The sequence below is a fragment of the Hypanus sabinus genome, chromosome 21, assembly GCF_030144855.1.
Source record: "Hypanus sabinus isolate sHypSab1 chromosome 21, sHypSab1.hap1, whole genome shotgun sequence".
NCBI lineage: Eukaryota > Metazoa > Chordata > Chondrichthyes > Myliobatiformes > Dasyatidae > Hypanus > Hypanus sabinus.
Window position 1 is genome coordinate 38438817 of NC_082726.1, and position 21211 is coordinate 38460027.

Below are 21211 nucleotides of genomic sequence, written 5' to 3' on the forward strand. Positions count from 1 at the left end.
GAAGAAAAGTAAATATTTTTTAAGGCAATTAGAGACTAGAAAGGCAAGGAGGTGAGAGTTTACAACAGATGAATCCTAATGCAGAATTGTACTTGTAGTTCTTAATAAATGGCAGAGCAAGCTTGAGGTACTGAGTGGTCTACTCCTGCTCCTAATTTGTATGCTTATACATTTATGAACTTCCAAGGCTATTCTTGTCAGTAATCAGATTTATACTTTAATTAACATCTGTCCTTATGAAGAGTCTTGGCCTGAAACATCCACTGTTTATTCCTTTCCATTAATACTGCCTGAACTGCTGAGTTCCTCAAGCATTTTGTGTGTGTTACTCTGGAATTCCAGCATCTGCAGGATCTCCTGTATTTATGTTGATTATAATCTTTTTATCCAAACAAAAAGCAGTGTGTAATTTTACATAAAAGATTTGTAGTTTATTAGTGATTACAGACATTACAGACAAAAGGAAAACAGTACAAACTTATCAGCACTGATACACAATTACATCTGTTTGATGTCAATGCAAGTATGAAACATAATTTTGCTACTTCACTTTTAACAGAAAACTTTTGTATGATGTCAAACTATCTATATATTCTGTTCATGTAATAGACATTTTTATTATTAGTGAGGATCCTCACAGGTTGGAAGTACAAAATGATGTATTTCTGATATGTTTGCAATTAGATGCTGTTTTACTTAAACCCAGCTTTGTTCTGGAGATTAAATGAAACATTGATCAGTTGTTGCAATTTAAAGCAGTAAGACAAAAATCAGAAAATGTTTGAAATACGTAACAGATCAGAAATTGAAAGATACACTCAAAATATTTACACATCAGTCCTGGTCTGCCATGTGTTCCTAACCTTCTCCAGCCATAGTTCTGTTTCTCAATTCTTTCATCATTTTGTTTGCTCAGGTAAAAATTATAAAATACAATGGCAATCAAGTGAGCTCTTCTGAACACAGATTCAAATTTGCAATTCTGGCATTAATAAGGCAATCACAGACATTAAAAATGAAAAGAATCACAACAAATGTCATAAAACTAGTCTATTAGAACATAGAACATTACAGTGCAGTAGAAGCCCTTTGGCCCATGATGTTGTGCCAACCTTTTAACCTACTCTGAGATCAATCTAACCTCTCTCTTCCACATAGCCCTTCATTTCTCTATCATCCTTGTGACTATCTAAGAGTCTCTGAAATGTTCCTAATGTATCTGTCTTTACCACCACCCCAGGCAGCACTTTCCATGTAACCAAGTAATTGCCTGAATGGCACACTACCAGTGCTGAGGATATTTAATCCCTTTGCTCTATGTTCCACAGGCTGCCCAAACCTGGGCAACAGCTTAGTGATTTGTCAGCCTCGTAGTGAATCCTATTTTCTTTGTGATGATTCTGTTAAACTGAGCAATCATACCACTGTAATGTGAATGCAATCCTTTCTCGAGGTGTTATTCAATTTATGACCACCCAACCTATTCACCTGCTCACTAAATTGTTCCATGAAATAACCAATGACAAACAAAATCACAAGTTTCAGTTAACCACAAAGAATCAACAAAGTCTATGTACTAAATGAAAAAGGAAAGTATTTATGTCCTACTCAAGCTCAATTATGCTTGCTCTACTATATGCATCTAGCATCTTGACGATTTAGTGGCCAACTTAGATTCGAGTACCTACACCTAGACCACAGTTTTGTAAATTAATACATTTAACTGCCCTGCAGTAAAACTTGATTTTTTTTCTCTATTAGCACAAAAGCTTACAATATTTTCTTTACCAGGATGGGTTTCACTATTTCATCTGTTTATAAAACACTACAATAGATACTGTTACATGTTGCCAAAATGTAACTGTGCCCTGAAAGAAATAAAATAATGGTATTTGCAAGGAAAGAAATAAGTAATCGGAATGATACAATTGAATGTGGTCAGAAAAAGTGCCTGGACTCTAGAATTAACATTGAAATAACTATAAAGTGTTTACCAACCAGCAGATAAGCATTTTCATAATTCTAATTAATTTTTAAATGTTTTCTATGAGCTATTACCCATGGTTAAAAATGTTATGTATATCTTGTCATAGAACAATCTTGCTATTTAGTAACTGGCTAATAAATTCTATGAGAAGAGCATGTTCAAAATTATTCATCAGAAGAAAAGAAAATCTTAGGTCACAGCCTGCACACATTTCTTCATCGTCCATCTGTAACATTTTAAATTCAAGGACAGCAAGAACATTCCCTAGATTAAGACTATTGTTCAGACAGAGCAATGTTTAGGGTCACTTCCTATGTACAAATGAAGTCAAGTATAAGCGAAATTGCAGTTGAGAGTTCAGTGAATTAATCAGTTAAGAGGTCAATCTTTGTTATATTGCATCGACCAGCAACTTTAGAACCTTTCTACTGGTCAACAAACCTATGGCTTTCATTATATTAATTATGCATGAGAACCTTCACACTCTCCATGGCTTCACTTTCTCAGAACATTTATCTTTAAATGTAAATAATAAACAAGGGCCTAGTTACCCAATGCTCAATGACCATGAAATCACACACTTAGGTCAATGTAATTATATTAATTAATTAAATAACTTTATCAAGGCTTGGAATTTCTTGTTCTCACCCTGCAATTCAATAATGAGCGTGTGAAGCCAATACACAACCTTAAGGATTGTGGGTATGTGAGCAATGCTGAAATATGCATGCAAGCATTAATACACACCAAGTTATATTATTACATAATAATAGTTACAAAACCTCACAACTGAGTTTCTATATTCAGATGGTAACTTCCAATTACAAGTAGGGCACAGCTCACATGTAGTTTCTTAAGCTTTTCAAAAATCATTACTTCTTTGAACACACTTTTATGGAACTAAATTAGAGATGTTAAGAACTTAAACAATCCCTTGAGTAAAAGCTCTTAACAATGCTTTTGTTAAATATGCTGCTTGTGCGCAAATTGTTGGTGTTAATTTAGAGCCATTTTTTGTTTTGTCATTCACTATTAACATTGACTGGAAATTTGAATGTTATATGAACATTGGTATAACAGTGCAGAAAGGGGCACAGTTCTTCCACATTTTCTGATATTTTTCCATGACCAATGTTCTGGAGTCGGTCTATGCAGGAATTTGAAGGTGTTTATAAATTTATAGCAGATGATAAATATGGTCACTAAGAGAGTTTAAGAAAAGTGTCTACTTGAATATCAAATTAGTTAAGTACTAGTTAATGTTTTTTTAAACCATTGATCTTTAATCAATGTTAACTTTCAAAAATAATGAAAATTCTGCTTGGTTATAAACGTCTGCAGAAGGTAAAAATGCAGTACTTATTGTAAAATAAAAATTTTTTTATAACAGAGCAGGAACTCACTAACTCATACAAATAAAAAGCACATTAATGAACACAATGCTATCTTTGACTCCAGAGTGATGTTTTGCTCATTAGGATTCTCCAGATGGAAACTTGCTGCACAGCAACAGATTTAACATTTTGTAAGAAGCCTATAAATTTAATAAATATTTGGCTTGAAGTTCAGTAGTACTTATCCATTTAGCCATGTCTTTTAATCTCAATGATATTGTTTTTGTACCAGCAGAAATCTTGTGAGGTCAGGCTCTTACAGCAGGGCGAGGGGGAGGTCGTGAAGGAGGAGGTGCACGAGATGGTGGTGGTCCAGGAGGTGGGCTCCTTACCGATGACTTGGCTGATGTAGCAGGAGGGCGAGGAGGTTCACGGGTTAAAGGAACACATTCATTGTACGGAGGTGGCATGTGAGCAGCTGCAACATTGTGTGAAGGAGAAGAGGTTGCATCTTCTTTTACTCTAGTAAAGTTAATGCAGCGACCCTAAATGGAAAAGAGTAACAACATAATTACAATCCACTCAAACTCACTCTGGCAATTCAGATGAAGATACATTTGCAAAGTACATTACACAGCAGAGGAATCTGCATCTTCTTTTCAAGACAACTACTTGCAAAGAAATGCGGTATAGAATACACAGTTTGAATGCACATTTGAACCAGTGAAATTAATGTTGCAGTTATTCTTACTGTGCCCTTTGCATGACCATTGTCATCATTTATCTCATTATTAAAGCAAATTTCCTTGTATTTGTTTGTTATTCTTGTAGGAAAGCATGCCAACATGCTTGGATGCTACCAACATACAAGAAGGATAAGCATTAGTTCAATTCAATAGTTTGAATAATGCGACAAAGACAAATCTGGAATTATTTATAACGGGTCTTAACAGAGGGTAACATGTTGAGGATGCACTCAGTTCACTGCTTCTAATAAATAGATGATTGCAATATTGTGCGAGAATATTTTTTCCCTTCAATGCAATCACAATTTGACGAGGTGCTCCATGACCTTAATTATGCCTGCACAATGGGACTAATAATTTATGATAGCTAGGAAAGGTTCTGTAATATCTGCTTCAGATTTGCTTGCCTGCATTTTCCACTGATTATTGCTCATTGAAGCTGCTTAAAAGATCCATTCACCCTCTCACATCTCCCCCTCCTTCACTTTGCACCTCAAAGCTTTTATTTTAGTGCATGGATGAAACTCCTAATGGTTTCTTTAAATATTCAAGGTCAGAGATTTTCTGTGTGTCACTTTTCTTGTTTTGGAAGCTGATCTTATGACTCTAAAGGATGCCTACGTGACCTTTTTTTGCCTTTTGCTGCCAATAGTACTAATATTTTATAATATAAAAGTACAGTGCCACAATTCTCAAGGAGATGTTGGATAGTGCATAATTAGGCACTGCGCAAGGGATGATAAAAAAAAGATATAGATATAAGAAGAGTGGCCATTGTGTGAGTGGTCATAGTGTGAGCTGGCCAATGTTCGAGTGGGGAGCACAGCCTTTGACTCTTAGAGGTGTTGGTAAGGAAAGGTGGAGGCTGATGGTAGATTTATTTTGTTTAACTTTTCTTTCTTTCTTTCTTTCTTTTTCTTTCTTTCCTTCTTTCTTTCTTTTTGCAGTTAGAGCATTGTGGATGCCATACAGGACAGTGGAATAAGACCATAAAATATAAGAGCACAATTATGCCATTTGGCCCATCAAGTCCCTTCTGCCATTTCATCATGGCTGATCCAATTTTCCTCTTAGCCCATACCAATTATGAGTCTATCAACCTCTGCCTTAAATATACATAAAGACTTGGCTTCCACAGCTGCTTGTGGCAAAGAGTCACCTCCCTCTGGCTAAAGAAATTGCTCCTCATCTCCATTCTAAAAGGAGGCCCCTCTATTCTGAGGCTGTGCCCTCTGATCTTAAGACTCTCCCACCACAGGAAACATCCTCTCCACATTCACTCTGTCAAGGCCTTTCACCATTCAATAGGTTTCAGTGAGGTCACCCTTCATTCTTCTGAATTTTAGTCAATACAAGCTCACAGCTTTTCATATGACAAACCATTCAATCCTGGGATCATTTTCGCGAACTTCCTTTGAACATTCTCCAGTTTCAGCATATCCCTTCTAAGATAAGTGACCCAAAACTGCTTGCAATACTCCAAATGAGACTGCACCGGTGCTTTATAAAGTTTTAACATTACATCCTTGCTTTTATATTCTAATCCTCATGAAATGAATGCAGTTCAACATTGCATTCGCCTTCCTCATCACAGACTCAACCAGTAAATTAACCTTTAGGGAATCTTGCACAAGGACTCCCAAGTCCCTTTGCACTTCATTTTTTTTGTATTTTCTCTACATTTAGAAAATAGTCAACCCTTTCATTTCTTCTACCAAAATGCATGACCATATACTTCCTGGCACTGTATTCCATCTTCCACTCCTTTGCCCATTCTTCTAATCTAAGTCCTTCTGTAGCTTCTATACTTCCTCAGAACTATCTGCCTCTCCAACTATCTTCATATTGTCTGCAAATCTTGCAACAAAGCCATTAATTCCATCATCCAAATCACTGACATATGATGTAAAAAGAATCGGTCTTAACACAGACCCATGTGGAATACCACTAGTCACCGAAAACCAACCAGAAAAGGCTCTCTTTATTCACAGTCTTTGCTTCCTGCCAATCAGCCACTGCTTTATCCATGCTATAATCATTTCTGTAATAACACTGGCTTATAGCTTGTTAAGCAGCCTCATGTGTGGCACCTTGTCAAAGGCTTTCAGAAAATCTAGGTATACAACATCAACCGATTCCCCTTTGTCTATCCTGCAAATGCTCCTCTTGCAAGATGTGGGAAGTATCAGAGTGGAGTAAACAGAATTATAGAGGCGTGACAGAGAAGCTGGCCAAAGTTGTTTGAAAGGGGGCACTAGCAGGGATGATGGCAGATCAGCAATAGCCAGAGTTTCTGGGAACAATTTGAAAGATGCAGGATAGATGCATGTCAAAGATGAAAAAGTTTTCTAAAGAGAGGATGGCCCAATGGTGGATGACAAAGGAAGACAAAGACAGCATAAAAATAAATGAGAAGGCATAAAATATAGCAAAAATTAGTGGGAAGTTAGAGGCTTGGAAAGCTTTTAAACAAACAATCGAAGAGAACTAAAAAGCCATAAGGAGTGGAAAAAATGAAATCTGAAGGTAAGCTGGCCAAGGAGTAAAAGAAGTGAGAGGGGATATTGGACTGCTGGAATATTTTGCAGAGGGAGTAATGGGGGATAAAGGAATGGTGGATACACTTTGCGTCAGTTTTCACTGTTGAAGACACTAGCAATATGCCAGAGTTCGAGAGCATCAGGAGCAGAAATTAGTGATGTGCTATTATTAACAAAAAGGTGCTTGGGAAGCTGGAAGGTCCAGATGGACTACACCCCAGGATTCTGGAAGAAGTAGCTGAAGGGATTATGGAGTCATTCATTATTATCTTTCAAGAATCAATGATTCTGGAATGGTTCCAGGGGACTGGATATTTGCAGATGTGACTCCACTCTTTAAGAAGGGAGGGAGGCAGAAGAAAGGGAATTATAGGCCAGTTAGCTTGATTTCAGTGTTTGATAAGATGTTGGAATTGATTATAAAAGGATGAGATTTCAGGGTACTTGGCGGCACATGATAAAATAGGCCAAAGCAAACATGGTTTTCTTAAGGAGAAATCTTGCCTGACAAATCTGTTGGAATTTGTTGAGGAAATAACAAGCTGAATAGACAAAGAAGAGTCAGTGGAAGTTGTATACAGTCAGCCCTCCTTATCCGCGAGCTCTGCATCTGCGAATTCAACCGTGAATTGAGAAAACCCAGCTCTCGTTGCTTGAGCATCGTTTGTCTCACATCTCGTTCATTTGCTACTTTGTTCCTGTGAAAAAATGGCTCCTAAAAAGCAATTACGTGGTCAAAGCAATTCCTCAAAGGCTAAGAGGGAGCGCAAAGCACTATCTCTTGCCAAGAAAGTAGAAATATTAGATTTTTTGAAAAGTGGCATGTTGCTTTCCGAAGTGGGCCGTAAGTTTGGTAAGAATAAGTCGAGCATTTGCACAATTAAGCAGAAAGAAGCTGCAATTCATGGAAGTGTTAGTGCTGCCCCTACAACTGCAAGAATGGTCTCTCTGGTTTGTGATAAAGTGCTTGCGAAGACTGAGAAAGCATTAAGTGTGCGGCTAGAGGACATGTCACAGAAGCATATCCCTGTCAATGACCAAATTATACGTGAAAAAGCTCTTAATCTCTATGAGCACTACTGTGACGAGGTTGATGAGAGCGAGAGAAAAGAGTTTAAGGCTAGTAAAGGATGGCTGGCTGGCTATGTAAAGCACTATAGCCTCAAGAACGTAAAGATCACGGGAGAATTGGCATCTGGTTCGTTCGCTACTTGTATCGTGAGCGACATGTACAGTTTTTTCTTATCAATATTCCCTAAACAAGACAGTAACAACTATTTATGTAGCATTTCCATTGTATTAGGTGTTATAAGTTCTGTAAGCTAGAGATGATTAAAAATTTTACTCGTTGTTTGATTATTGTTTGCCTCACGTCACGTTCGTTCGCTGCTTGTGTTGCAAGCAAGAGGAACATGTACCTGTACAGTTTTTTCTTGTCAATATTCCCTAAACATTATAGTATACCAACTATTTACATAGCATTTACATTGTATTAGGTATTATAAGTAATCTAGAGATGTTTTAAAGTATATGAGATGATGTGCATAGGTTATATTCAAATATTACACTATTTTATATAAGGGACTTCAGCATCTACGTTTTTTGGTATCCATGAGAGGTCCTGGAACCAATCTCTCATGGATAAAGAGGGCCAGCTGTACTTGGATTTTTAGAAGGCCTTTGACAGTGTGCTGCACATGAGGCTGTTCAACAAGATGAGAGCCCATGGTTATTACAGGAAAGATACTAGCATGGATAGAAGAATAACTGACTTACAGAAAGCAGATAGTGGGAACAATGGGGACTTTAACTGATTAGCTGCCCGTGACCAGTAGAGTTCCAGGTTTTAGAGTTTTGGACCCCTTACATACAACATAAAAGGTCCTCAATGATGTGGATGATGGAATTGAAGGCTTTGTGGTCACATTTGTAGAAGATACAAAGATAGGTGGAGGGGCAGGTAGTTTTGAGAAAACAGGGAGTCTGCAGAAAGACTTAGGTTGATTGAAATATGGGTAAAGAAATGGCAGATGGAATATAGTGTAGGGAAATTGTCTTGCATTTTGGTAGAAGGAATAAAGGTGTAGACTATTTTCTAAAATGAAAAAAATTCAAAAATTAGAGGTGCAAAGGGATTTGGGAGTCCTCGTGCAGGATTCCCTAAAAGTTAACTTGCAGTTCGAGTTGGTGCTAAGGAAGGCAAATGCGACGTTAGCATTCATTTCAAGAGGACTGCAACAGAAGAGCAAGGCTTTCTGAGGCATTGGTCAGACTGCATTTGAAGTATTTGAAGCAGTTTAGGGCCATTTATTTATTGATTTATGTATTTAGCAATATATTTTGGAGTAGGCCCTTCCACCATCCCTTTGAGTCACGCCACCCTAGCAACACCAGAGACCTGATTCACCCTAAGCTAATCACGGGACGATTTTTAATGACCAGTTAAGGTATGTTTTTGGACCTCATTGAGGAAACTGAAGAACCCAGGGAAAACCCACGCATTCCACAGGGGAGGACACACAAAGGCTCCTTACAGAACAGCGCCAGAACTAAACTGCAAACTCCGGAATGCCCCACACTGTATTAGCATTGCATTAACCTCTACGCTACCATGGCATTATCTAAGAAAAGATGAGCTGGCATTTGGGAGGATCCAGAGGAATTCATGAGAATGACTCTGGGAACAAAAGGGTTAATGTATGTGGAACATTCGATGACTCTGGGGCTGTACTCACTGGAGTATGGGAGATCTCATTGAGACATATTGAATATTGAAAGGCTTAGATAGAGTGGATATCGAGAGGATGCTTCCTATGGGGTGGGGGTTGGTGAGGTAGGACCTGAGGGTACAGCCTCAAAATAGAAGGATATCCATTTAAAACGGAGAAGAGGAGAAATTTCTACTGCCAAAGGATAGTTAATTTGTGGAATTCATTGCCACATATCGCTGTGGAGGCCAAGTCATTGGGAATATTTAAAACAGAGGTAGGTTGATAGGTTCTTGATTAGTGAATGCATCAAAGGTTACAGAGAGAAGGCAGGAAAATAGGGTTGAGCGTGATAATAAATCAGCCATGGTGGAATAGCGGAGCAGACTCAATTAGCTGAATGGCCTAATGCTACTACTGTGTCTTATGGTCAGTCTGTATATAGAAGATTGTGAGCAATTTTGAGCCTAGTATCTAATGAGGGATGTGCAGGCAATGAAGAGGATCTGGAGGGGGTTTAGTCGCAGCATTGAAAAGCTTAACACATGAGGAATGTTTGATAGGCCTAGGTCTGTACTCAATGGATTTTGAAGGATGAGCAAAGTCTTGGACAGAGATGTGGACAGGATGTTTCTATGAGGAGTAGAGTTTAGGAACCAAGGCACAGCCTCAGAATGGAGGGACATCCCTTGAAATCTGAATTGAAAAGGACTTTATTCAGCTAGAGGGTGGTGAATTTGTAAAATTTGTTGTCACAGTAAGCTGTAGAGGTCAAGTCATGATGTTTATTTAAAGTAGTGATTGAAAGATTCTTGTTTGGCAAGTGGGTTAATAGTTACAGGGAGAAGGCAGGAAAATTTTGGGGTGAAGACAAGAAAATGGAAATAAGAAAGCAATTAGCCGTTATTGAATTGTGAAGCAGATTCAATGGGCAAATGACTTAATTCTGCTCTTATATCTTACAGTCTTATTCTCTTAATTACCTATGGCAGGATTAAGGAAATGATGCTGTGGGAAGTGAGCTGAGAATCAAATAACCTTTCCTCTAACAGTCACATCTGCATCTGAGGAGAGATGCAGTATTGCCTTGTTAGGGCTCCCTCTTCCCAAGGGAACTGGAACAGTGGCTCTGAAGGCATCTTTGAGTTATGGGACTGATAATAAGGATGGCTATGAGGACAGAATTGTGCAGTGTCTATTGTGCTGCCATTTTCCAATCATATTCTTTCTCAGAAATGCTACCAATCACCAGGTATTATACTTGCAGTGGCACTGCATGAATGATTACTTGTGATGAGGGCAGAATCAGAAGATTATTTTTTCTTAATATTTCAATAGGTAAATGCATTTGGTATTGAGTAGAAAGTTCAGAAAAAGCTCAACACCTCTGACCTAAGACTAGATAGCAAAGTAGCTGGTTTCCAATAATTGACTCTGCTGAGCAGAAATAAGTTGTCTTTACAAAATGATCAAAAGCATTTTCACTGCTGGAATAGTTCATTTGAACAGTCCAGTAAGGTGTTCATTTGAATTAAACTGCATAAAGGAAAACGCTTTGGTTGGCAGAGCAAAACCACAATAAGTTATAAATAAAAACAGAAAACAGTGGAAATGTTCAGTAGGTTAGCCACTATCTGTGGTATGAAAAAAAAATTAATGCATCAGATATGTGGTGCTTTGTTGGAACTGGGAATGTAAATTGTTCAGATTTTGGCATCTCCACTTTTTTTGATTTTCTTTTATGATATGGGGCTTGATGAATTTTACAAAAAAGAAGATAGTTTTAATCTACAATTTGCTCAGCAGATTAGTTAATGAAATGAGCGTTTGACATGGATAGGTATTCAGAAAATCTCTGGTCTATTAACATGGAAAGCTGTATCTGGAAATGGTATGTTGAGGTGCTAGCACAATGTTAACGACCAGTTAACATTGAATTTTGCACAACAATAAATCACTACTTTAAATTTTTTGTTGCCCAAAATCAACAATTTCCTAGATAATTGGAAAGAAGTGGGCTGATTAATCTACATAATTCATTGCAAGTACTTATTCCCATACATAGAAATCTAGCAACAAAAAGTCAGGTCACTCTATTTAGAAGATCAACTTCTACTCTTCAGAGTCCTTGTTTATTCATTGCCTGAATAAATAAAGCTTTTGGCAGCAATCAACATTTTTCAAACTTAAATACATTCCACCTGATAATATCTAAAACTTAGAACTTATTCAGTCTATTCAATGGCTTGATTCTCAGTTAACACATTGCTGTCCTTACGGTGATTTATTTCCCTTTGGTCTTCATTTGCCAAGACATTATTAGATTGCAACTTACAGAAGTAAGGATGCAATGTGCTGCCAACTTAAACGGTGCACACGGGTAAGAATTTGAGTATGTTATATGATATTAATTATTCATATTCATTTTCTTGAATTTATTGAGTGTACCCACCAGAAAATGAAGGGTAGTATATGGTACTTTGATAATAAATTTTCTTTGAACTTTGACATTAATTATTCCTTTCATTAAGATGGTGTGAAGTTTTAAAAAATGCTAGCAACAGATTAGTAAGTATTTGCATAAAACAGTCTGATGTTTCAGATGTTTCTCATTCATCAGCATCTATACAAGAGCTAATACTCTCTTGTCTGTATGTAGAAGTTGAATGATCCGCTGTACATTTCCATATTTCAGACTTGTAACAATCACATTTTTCTCATCTTATATTAGTTTGATGTGCACAAGTTTAATTGTAGGAACTATAATCAATGAAATGCTTTTACAATACATCTGTAAAGTAAATTGGTTTACTTGTAATTGAACAGGTTACTATTATACATAATTGTTTCTATATGGAAGTATGGCATTATGTGCGTCAACAGCATTAACTGTAAACACAATTTCATTATAATATTATTACACAAACAAAACACTTCAAGAAGCACACACTGCCAAATGAAGCTGACTATAATGTTGGTACGCTTGGTCACATCCAATCTGAATAGAAAGGCAACCATATAAATGCTTTTGTTGGCTACATGTGCAACTGATAGTCACTCAGCAAGAGTTTAATTTCAATAATTACACCTAACATTGTTTATATATTAATTAAAACACAGTTAAAAATAACTGCAGCAGGTTAAGTGTTCCTTTGGGCAATATGCTGTTGAAAAAATATAGCCACATTCTAAAGTGTCTCTGTTCATTTCATGCCACGTTAATCAAACACAAAAATACTCAGTAATAAAAAAAAATCATAGCTAACCCATCAGTAGTATACAATCAAGTAAGAAACCATGAATCTGTTCAAATTACTCTCACTTCAGTTAAAGTGAGAAGGGCCGTCAAAGTGCTGCCAGTTCCTGCCACATGCTTTGATTACTTGTCAAACAGATGGAGAGCCATATTGTGACAGAAAAGATTCCCTTCTTTGTTTGGCACACTCTCAGGTCTTTGCAAATGAGAAAGAAGAATGCCTTTCTTCTTTAACTGCAATCAACAGTTTTACTGCTTCTGTACTAGAACAAGTTATATCATGCTTATACAATGCAAAATATTGCTTCAAACTACTGTATGACTAATTAAGATTAATGGTTAAACCTGGCTAATGTTAATTATTATCCTTTTTGAAAATTATATAATTTCCCTGAGAGTATGTTTTCTATCTCTGAATTCAATCAGATCATTGGCATCATCAGATGTGTCATGCTTTCACAGAAGTACAATAAATTCTTCTAACTGATTTATGCCTAAGTATTTCTCTCTGTTAAAAAAATGCTAGTGTATTAACAAATTTAAAATCCTCTTTAGATGATTTTCTAATATATAAAAATATATGTTTATTTAAGCAAAAAGCAGCTTCTATATCAAAAAAATCTTGGTCAAATTGTTAATTCTTAACTTGCCCTGAAGGCACCTAATTGGGTGACAAACAACAAATTATGAATTGCAAGATTGCAGTTTCTTTGTGAGTTCAAATGTGAGGGGCTGAATGGAATGCATGTAAGTAAATTCTTTGTCAGCATGAGATCTGCCTTATGTTGCTCAACAATGTCTGAATGTATTGTAATGTAGTTCAATAATGTATTGTGGAACATAAACAAGACACCACATTAGACTTAAGATGAGATATATCAAGCTAATCTATACTCCACAAGACATGCTGAATACAATGCCTTTTAAAGAATGCAGATCTTTCCAGGTACCACATAATAATGCAAAATTCAACTTGTGCACGATAAGTTAAACAAAAAATAAAAACATCTGTAAACATTTAAGTCAGAATATTCTATTTTTCAATGGACTTTGAGTGCATCACTAGAAATCTTAGCTTAACAAATGTCAAAATTCAAATGAAAATTATTTATAGAACAATTTAATTTTGAGTATTTGGTTCAATTTATTAAAAACAATGTCAAGACTTAATAGCCTCTTCCTATGTTTTCTATACCAGCTTCTACTTAAATCTACATGAAACTGCATGAAGTAATACAATTATATAATATTATATTATAATATAATATAATATAATATAATATAATATTAATATACTATATATATATAATATACAATTAAATAATACAATTCATTATGTAGGAATAGATTACAAATAATTATCTCTTATTGCTCAGGATCATGGTAATGAGAAGTCATGGCATCCTATTAAATCCAAATAACATGTTTATTGCTTGCTCTATAAGACAATATTTTATGAATTACAACTGTTTGTTTAAAGTGTTCCTTTGAGTTTTCAGATGGATTTTTTTTGTTTTGTGGTTAGTTTAATTATATATAACTTCACTGATAATTGAATCAACTAAACAATTACCCCTCCCCCACTATGATTTTGTAAATAGATTAATTAGGTATGATGGATAATAATTACTCTAATGCAATACCCCTGGCATATTGTTCTTTTGCAGTCTGGTATGCATTGAATCCTTAAACCAAGGTGTCAGAGATGCATTGTTGAAGCCTGGACTAATGATCCTAACCGTGGCAGCTGTCCATTTCCCAGTTTGCAGTTAGTAGCTCAGCCTGTCGCCCCTATGAAGCAGATTATCAGTCTGCTAACATTCTGCTCTTCCTGCTTCCATCATTAGTTCTGACAGTAAATCTCTCTGCTGTCTTGAACTGAAGCTTGTTGCAATTCATGACCAACTGAAGACCAGTAAGGCACCATATGGAATGACTCCCTTACCTCCACTCACATCTGTGCAGTATTCATGCTGCACCATTCTGTTCTTTCCCATATGTTCATCCTTGTGTTTGGCTGTTGGCCGTACTGCACAGCAAATTGCCTTTTCTCTGCCCAAGTGCTGAGGCAGCAGGCGTTTCCATCACCCTGACTTAAACCCAATCAATCACAGCAATTTGTTTAGTCCTTTCCTAAGGACATCACGCTTGAATGCCAGCCCCTAATTATCATCTTGTGAATGGCCTCATGTCCCTTTAGGTCTATCTATTGAAGTATTCAATTCATTAGACCACCTAGATGCTGACTTGTATTGTAAATTACCTCTAGCTCCATCTCAAAGCGACTTCTGGTAACAATATATGAAGCCATCTCATTCAGCAGTGCTAAAAAAATGGTAATGCATGCCCAGTGTTTACTTCCCTGACTATTTCTGTGTGTTCATTGATGCTATCATTTTGTCTGGCTGCTGCTGAACATTCCACTACAGAATATACTATGAAATGTCAATGGATTATGTGTATATAAAAATGTTTAAAAGTGATTTGCTCTGAGATCTGCACATTACATCTCTTTTTGTCCATTACTGATGTCACATTTTTATCTCAATAATGCAGGATTTATTTTGGTATTTTCCTTAAGTGTAAACATCTCAACAAATAATTCTTAGCTATGAATGTAGTATGGAAAAGCAGAATAATTACGTGAGGCTTTCAAAGACAACATTATTAATCAAAAATATTAAGATAGTTGCCAATGAAGGTGATCATTTGTTGTATCTTATTGTATTCATTATAAATGTTCACATTACAACATGTATGGATTTGTCTTCCACCACTCTCTTCAAGAGTTTGTTCAGAGTTCTAATCACTCTTTGTATTACATATTATAACTTTCTGAATAGAGTATTAACTTTGTCTCTTATTAATTTGGAAAGGCTTAGTTATGATTTATTCAATTTGAATTTATTTCATACAAACTACTCTCTTTTATAGCTATGTAAGATTATCTCGAACATCCTCCTTCAGGGGTGCAAAGTACGCAACTGTAAGTCAGCCATATATGGGTGTGATCTGTCACAAATACGTGGTGCAATGCCTCACAGATGCATGCTTAAGTGGTTATGTTGATTATCTTATTAGGAGGGGCACAACAATGATGTGGCACTTGCATCTAAATTGGTATGTTATTGGTAGATCGTGATGTACTGTGAGACACTATGTAATATTGATTTAAAGGCAATATTACCCAACTGGGTCAATGATTATACAGCATTCACTGTTCACAGAAAACTAGGAAGGATCCCACACATAGTCAAAGGGATCATCAGTTTACTGTAGGGTGATTGATTCCTGCGGATATTTAAGTCATGCTTCGTGCTTTTGTAGAGATTGTAAAGTTTGCAAATTACAGTAGTCTGCTTGATTTAAGACACTTGACTCTCTATGAATAGCCAAAGTGTGACTATGGAGTTTCATAAACAATCACTTAACAACAGGAGTGGGAAAAACTTATATTTGTAAGTTGTAAATGAGCTGTAATATGCATATCACAGAGTAAATCATTTTTAAACATTTTTGTATAATTACAACTCTGAATTTTGCAGTACATCTGTAGTGGAATGTTCAGCAACAGCCAGGCAAAATGACAGCATTGATGAACACACAGAAGTTGTCAAGGAAGTAAACTGTGTGCCACAAAGACATTCTACGACTTGCAATGCTATAGAGCAGACCACCAGTGAAAACAAAGCATCCACCACCTTCATTGCCCTGGAGAATCAAGGGCTTGCCAAGATGGATAACAATGCTCATTGCACCCTTTTGTATGCTGCACAACTTGGCTCAGATGTTGACACAGCTTAATTGCTAGCATTTGCAGAGTAACAAATAAAGGATGAAAGAAGAAGAGGAGGAGACAGGGACTGAAGGGGGAGAATGATTAGAGGAGGCTATACAGACATCTTTTTAGAATGATTGTACGTGAGTAACAAACCTGATCACATGACCAATGATTGAAAAATCGCTCCCAACATTGCCTCTATTGCTGACTTAATCCAAGAAGATTTAATTGCTAGAGACATTGTAGAGACATTTCTTTCCTGAGAGTACTGAGTCTTAGGAATTCTGTGAAAGCTCAGTCATCAATTACATTCAAAACAAAGATTGACAGATTTATGAATATTAAAGGATTAGAGATAAGGGGTAGAAAAGAAGGCTAGTTTTAATGATTTTGTTGAATGATGGAGCAAGTTCAAGGAACCAAATAGCCTACCCCCACTCGGGGTCATAACCTCTGCCTGGCTACAATACATAAATAAAAGCCACTAAAAAAAAGCAACAAGTGAGCAAACTAAATACATTCATACTTTAATCAACCACAGCTTTGTAATTTCATGCAGCTAATCTTGTGTGTATGGCTTTCCCGGCTCTTGTGCTCTTACAATGGTGATTGCAGATTTCAAATATGTGAATAACAAAGTTTGAATGTGTAGTGATCAGTAAGGAGGGTAGTAACAGACTGTAAGAAACCACAGACAGTGGCAGGTGAAATTTAATGCTATTAAAAATATGAGAAAATATAGACAAAATAACAGTTTTAAAAGCAGTGCAAGAATAAACGGGCCTGGGTTACATATGCAGAAATCCTTAAAAATCTAAGATTTTTAGAAAGTTGTTTGTAAAGTGTATAGAATCCTGGGAATTATGATTAGATATAATTAAGAACAAAAGCTGAGAAATTAAATGGAACCTAAACAAAATTTCTGTTTCTACTTAGAAGACCATGAGAGGCAGTGAGAAAAGTAAGTCTTGTTGAGTGTGCATTTCACTTTGGAGGATAGCGAGCAAAATTAAGAGCACAATCTCTGTGAGAGCAGGAAGCATTGAAAAGAGCAACACACACAACATGCTGGAGAAACTCAGCAGGCCAGGGAGCAGCTATGGAAAAAAAGTACAGCCAAAACATCAAATGTACTTATTTCCATAGATGCTGCCTGGCCTGCTGAGTTCCTCCAGCATTTTGTGTGTATTGCTCGGATCTCTAGCATCAGCATTTTTTCTCTTGTTTTTCAGAAGAATCAGGTTTATTATCACTTACAGACTGCATGTTGTGAAATGTGTTGCTTTGCAGCAGTACAGTGCTTTAATTAAAAAAATTACCATGAGTTACAATAAGAAATATGTAACAAAATGATAAAAAGTTCAGAGAGTGAAATAGTGAGCTCATGGACTGTTCAGAAATCTGATGATGGAGGGGAAGAAGCTGGTGCTAAAACATTAAGTGAGTGTTCTCAGGCACCTGTATTTCCTCACTGCTGATGGTAGTAGGGAATAGCGAGGGTCTTTAATGTTGGGTGCCACTTTCTTGAAGCACCTCCATAAGAGGATGCTGACATGGGTGATTTCAAATTACCTCATATGGATTGGTATCTCCTTAGTGCCAGAGGTTTAGAAGGGGCAGAATTTGTTAGGAATGTACAGAAAGGATTGCTGACACAATATGTGGACAAGATAACGAGAGGAGAGGCCATAGTGCATCTGGTACTATGGCAATGAACTTGGTCAGGTGTCAGATCAATCTGTGGGTGACAGTGACCGCAACAGCCTGATCTCTACCATAGTCTGGGAGCAGATGTTATGGGAAGAATTTAATTGGGGGAGGGAGAATTATGATGCTATTAGGCAAGAACTTGGGAAAATAAATTGGGAACGGATGTGCTTAGAGAAATGCACAACAAAAATGTGGACTTTGTATTGGGAGCAATTGTACTGGGTTCTGGATAGGTTTGTCCCATTGAAAGGATGTAGGGTGAAGGAACAATGGTTGACAAGAGATGTGGAATATCTAGTCACGAGGAAGAAACAAGTTTGCTTAAGATTTAGGAAGCAATGATTGGATAGGGCCCTAACGCAGAGGAATGGACTTAGGAGAGCAAGAAGGTCGCATGAGAAGGCCGTGGTGAATAGGATTTAGGAAGATCCCAAGACTTTTTACATGTATGTGAAGAACAGGAGGAAGACTAGTGATAGAAGAGAAAACGTATAGAAGTTTAAAAAAGAGGCAGTGAAAAACATTGGGACAGGTAAGTTTCCAGTGCTGGACAGGATATACACAGTTTACTGCAGGAAACAAGGGGAGAGATCACTGTGGCAATGGCAACCATCTTTGTGTCTTCACAGCAAATATTATTCCTTTGTTCAAGAAAGGTAACCTGGATAATCCTGGGAATCATACACTTGTGAATCTCACATCTGGGGTGGTAAAATATTGGAGAGGATTCTAAGAGACAGGATTTATAAGCATTTGGAAAAGCTTAGTCCAATTAGGAATAGTCATCATAGCTTTGTGAGGTGTAGGTTGTGCCTCACAAGCCTGATTAACTTGATGAAGTGACAAAACAAATAATGAAGTTAGACTGGTGGATGTGGTGTATGTGGATTTTAGAAAGGCATTCAACAAGTTTCCTCATGGTAGGATCATTCAGTAAGTTAGGCATGGGATCCAGTGAAACTTGGCTACATAACTTCCGAATTGGCTTACGCACAGAAGGTTGTGGGTGGTAGTAGATGGAGTGTATTTTGCCTGGTGCTCAGTGACCAGTGATGCTCCACCACTTGACTCGTTACTTGTTGGCCCACTGTGGACTTGGATGTATTTTGCATCTAGCCCTCCGCTTTATATCAGAGAGAAATGGCATACCTACTTATTTGGGCTAAGTTTCCATATTTTACTTTATTTTAATATTCTCCATTGGTTCTTTATACATTTATACACTTTCAATTCAATTTTCATATTGTTGAATGTTTAAATTATTTGTATTTCATTTCAATTACTCAATTCTATCTTAAGAGTTTCTGTAAGTGGTGCTTTAAAAATTCTTAAAAATACTTTGACATCTGGCAAGTGATTAGAAAATTAATTACTGAAGTAATAAAACTGATAGTGCATGTAAGTTTATTAAAATGAATCAACAGGTTTTACCTTTTGGATTAATTAGAAATGAAATATATTCATAATTTCTGTTTTATAAAAACTGATTTTCTGTTAGAATTCTACAGAGTTTTATTTTACACATTGTACTTATTGTACTTCTTCTTGACTGAAAACATGCCAGCTCCTGATTGCACTATTACACATCCTGCAAGCTTAACATTATTTTCAGTATTTCTTTTCCAGTGAAAGATGCTTTTAAGTCTGTCATTAAAAGAAACAAGAATGTTTCTATTTTTATACTCCTCCCCCTTGAGAAGCTCAAAAAGGCTCTGTGAGAAAAGTTGGAAAACTGAACTTCATTTACACTGAGTGGCCTGCTTAGCTGCAAGCACAGCCACATCATAAGCTGACTGTGTCATGACAGCTGAATCTCTTACTTCATGAAAAGAAACTGCCTATCACTAACTTTATGGATATTTTTTGAAACCCTGATTTTAAATGCACACAGTTGCATTGATTAATTGGTTACCATTTTGTAAATATTGGTTCCCGGTCATACAGTATTCCTGAAAAGACTGTACATAATTTGCTGTTTCCAACCAGCTACTCTGGCTATTTTCATGATTTATTTTCTTTTTGGATAAACACAATTTGTTACCATTGAAGAGCTTTCTACTTTAATTGAAGCTGTTTTTCTACAATTCTTTTTTTTAATCTTTAAGCAGGTTATGTCCAAACTGAAGCCCTAATATATTCATTGTATTCATTGTAAGAAGCTGGCATGAAAAAGAAGTGGGCTTATTAACAAGAATTTGTATGTCAGACAGGATGTACATTGCAGGATACAGCTGTCCTGTACTGCCTATTCAGAAAGCTCAATGCAGCTATATTTTCAAGAGGAAGAAGCATATCCATACATTATGCAACAGTTGAATAAAACCAGGAAATAAATTGACATGTGTGTTATCAGTAGCAGTATATAATTTCTGTTTCTTCATCACAGTTCATTCTAAAATACCAGGAAAAGCAAATTATTGCAAATAATTACAGCAATCCAATCCCTCAAATCACACTTCATGCTTAGTCTGAGCACATTTGTCAATATTTGAATGGTTGGCTAACTATGCTGTTTGTTTTTCCAAATTGTATCAGGCCACATTCAGTCATCACCTTTTTTTTTACCATACTACATTGCTTCCTGGATAAACTTTGAAATGCACTTTGAAATTCTCAACCTGGTTGATTATCACCCTTCTCCATGTTTTCTCCTTCAGCTCTGAGATTCTCTGGTATGTTGCTGCTCCTCGCATTTAGAGCATTGCCAATAAAAATTGACCTACCATAACAAGAAGGCAGGAACTTTGGATGCCAAGGTCTTAAGGTTCAGACTTCCACCTCTAAATATACCCATCTTTTAACTAGCTTTTATGTTGATGCTTCTTAAAACCTAGTTCTTCGATATTGCATTTGTTTATTTACTCCAATATTTCCAAATAAGGAATATAAATTTTGTTTGATTTCATAATTATGAAGGAGTGATAAACTATGACTAACTTGCAATATATACATCAGCCATCACTGATGTTGTCATAGAACACGTTGATTTTAGTCAACAGAAATGAAGTTTATTTCAATATTAGATTTTTGAAACAGTATTCATCATTTTTTTCTAATACTGTTACAAAATACCGATGTCCTTATACTCTATTGAAACAGGAATTCAGAGTATGAACAGAAAATATAGGAGGCACTCTGCAATCAGGCAG

At 36.5% G+C, this 21211-nt stretch overlaps 1 protein-coding gene across 1 annotated transcript in view; it reads right to left on the reverse strand.

Moving 5' to 3' along the window:
- Window positions 1-406: 406 nt before the first annotated feature.
- The window catches only part of antxr1c (ANTXR cell adhesion molecule 1c), a 91332-nt gene continuing 70527 nt past the window's right edge, over window positions 407-21211 (reverse strand). The window contains exon 18 of the mRNA XM_059946387.1: window positions 407-3866. Within this exon, the coding sequence (XP_059802370.1) occupies window positions 3630-3866 (237 nt within the window). The 3' untranslated portion in view covers window positions 407-3629. The remainder of the gene's footprint in view (window positions 3867-21211) is intronic.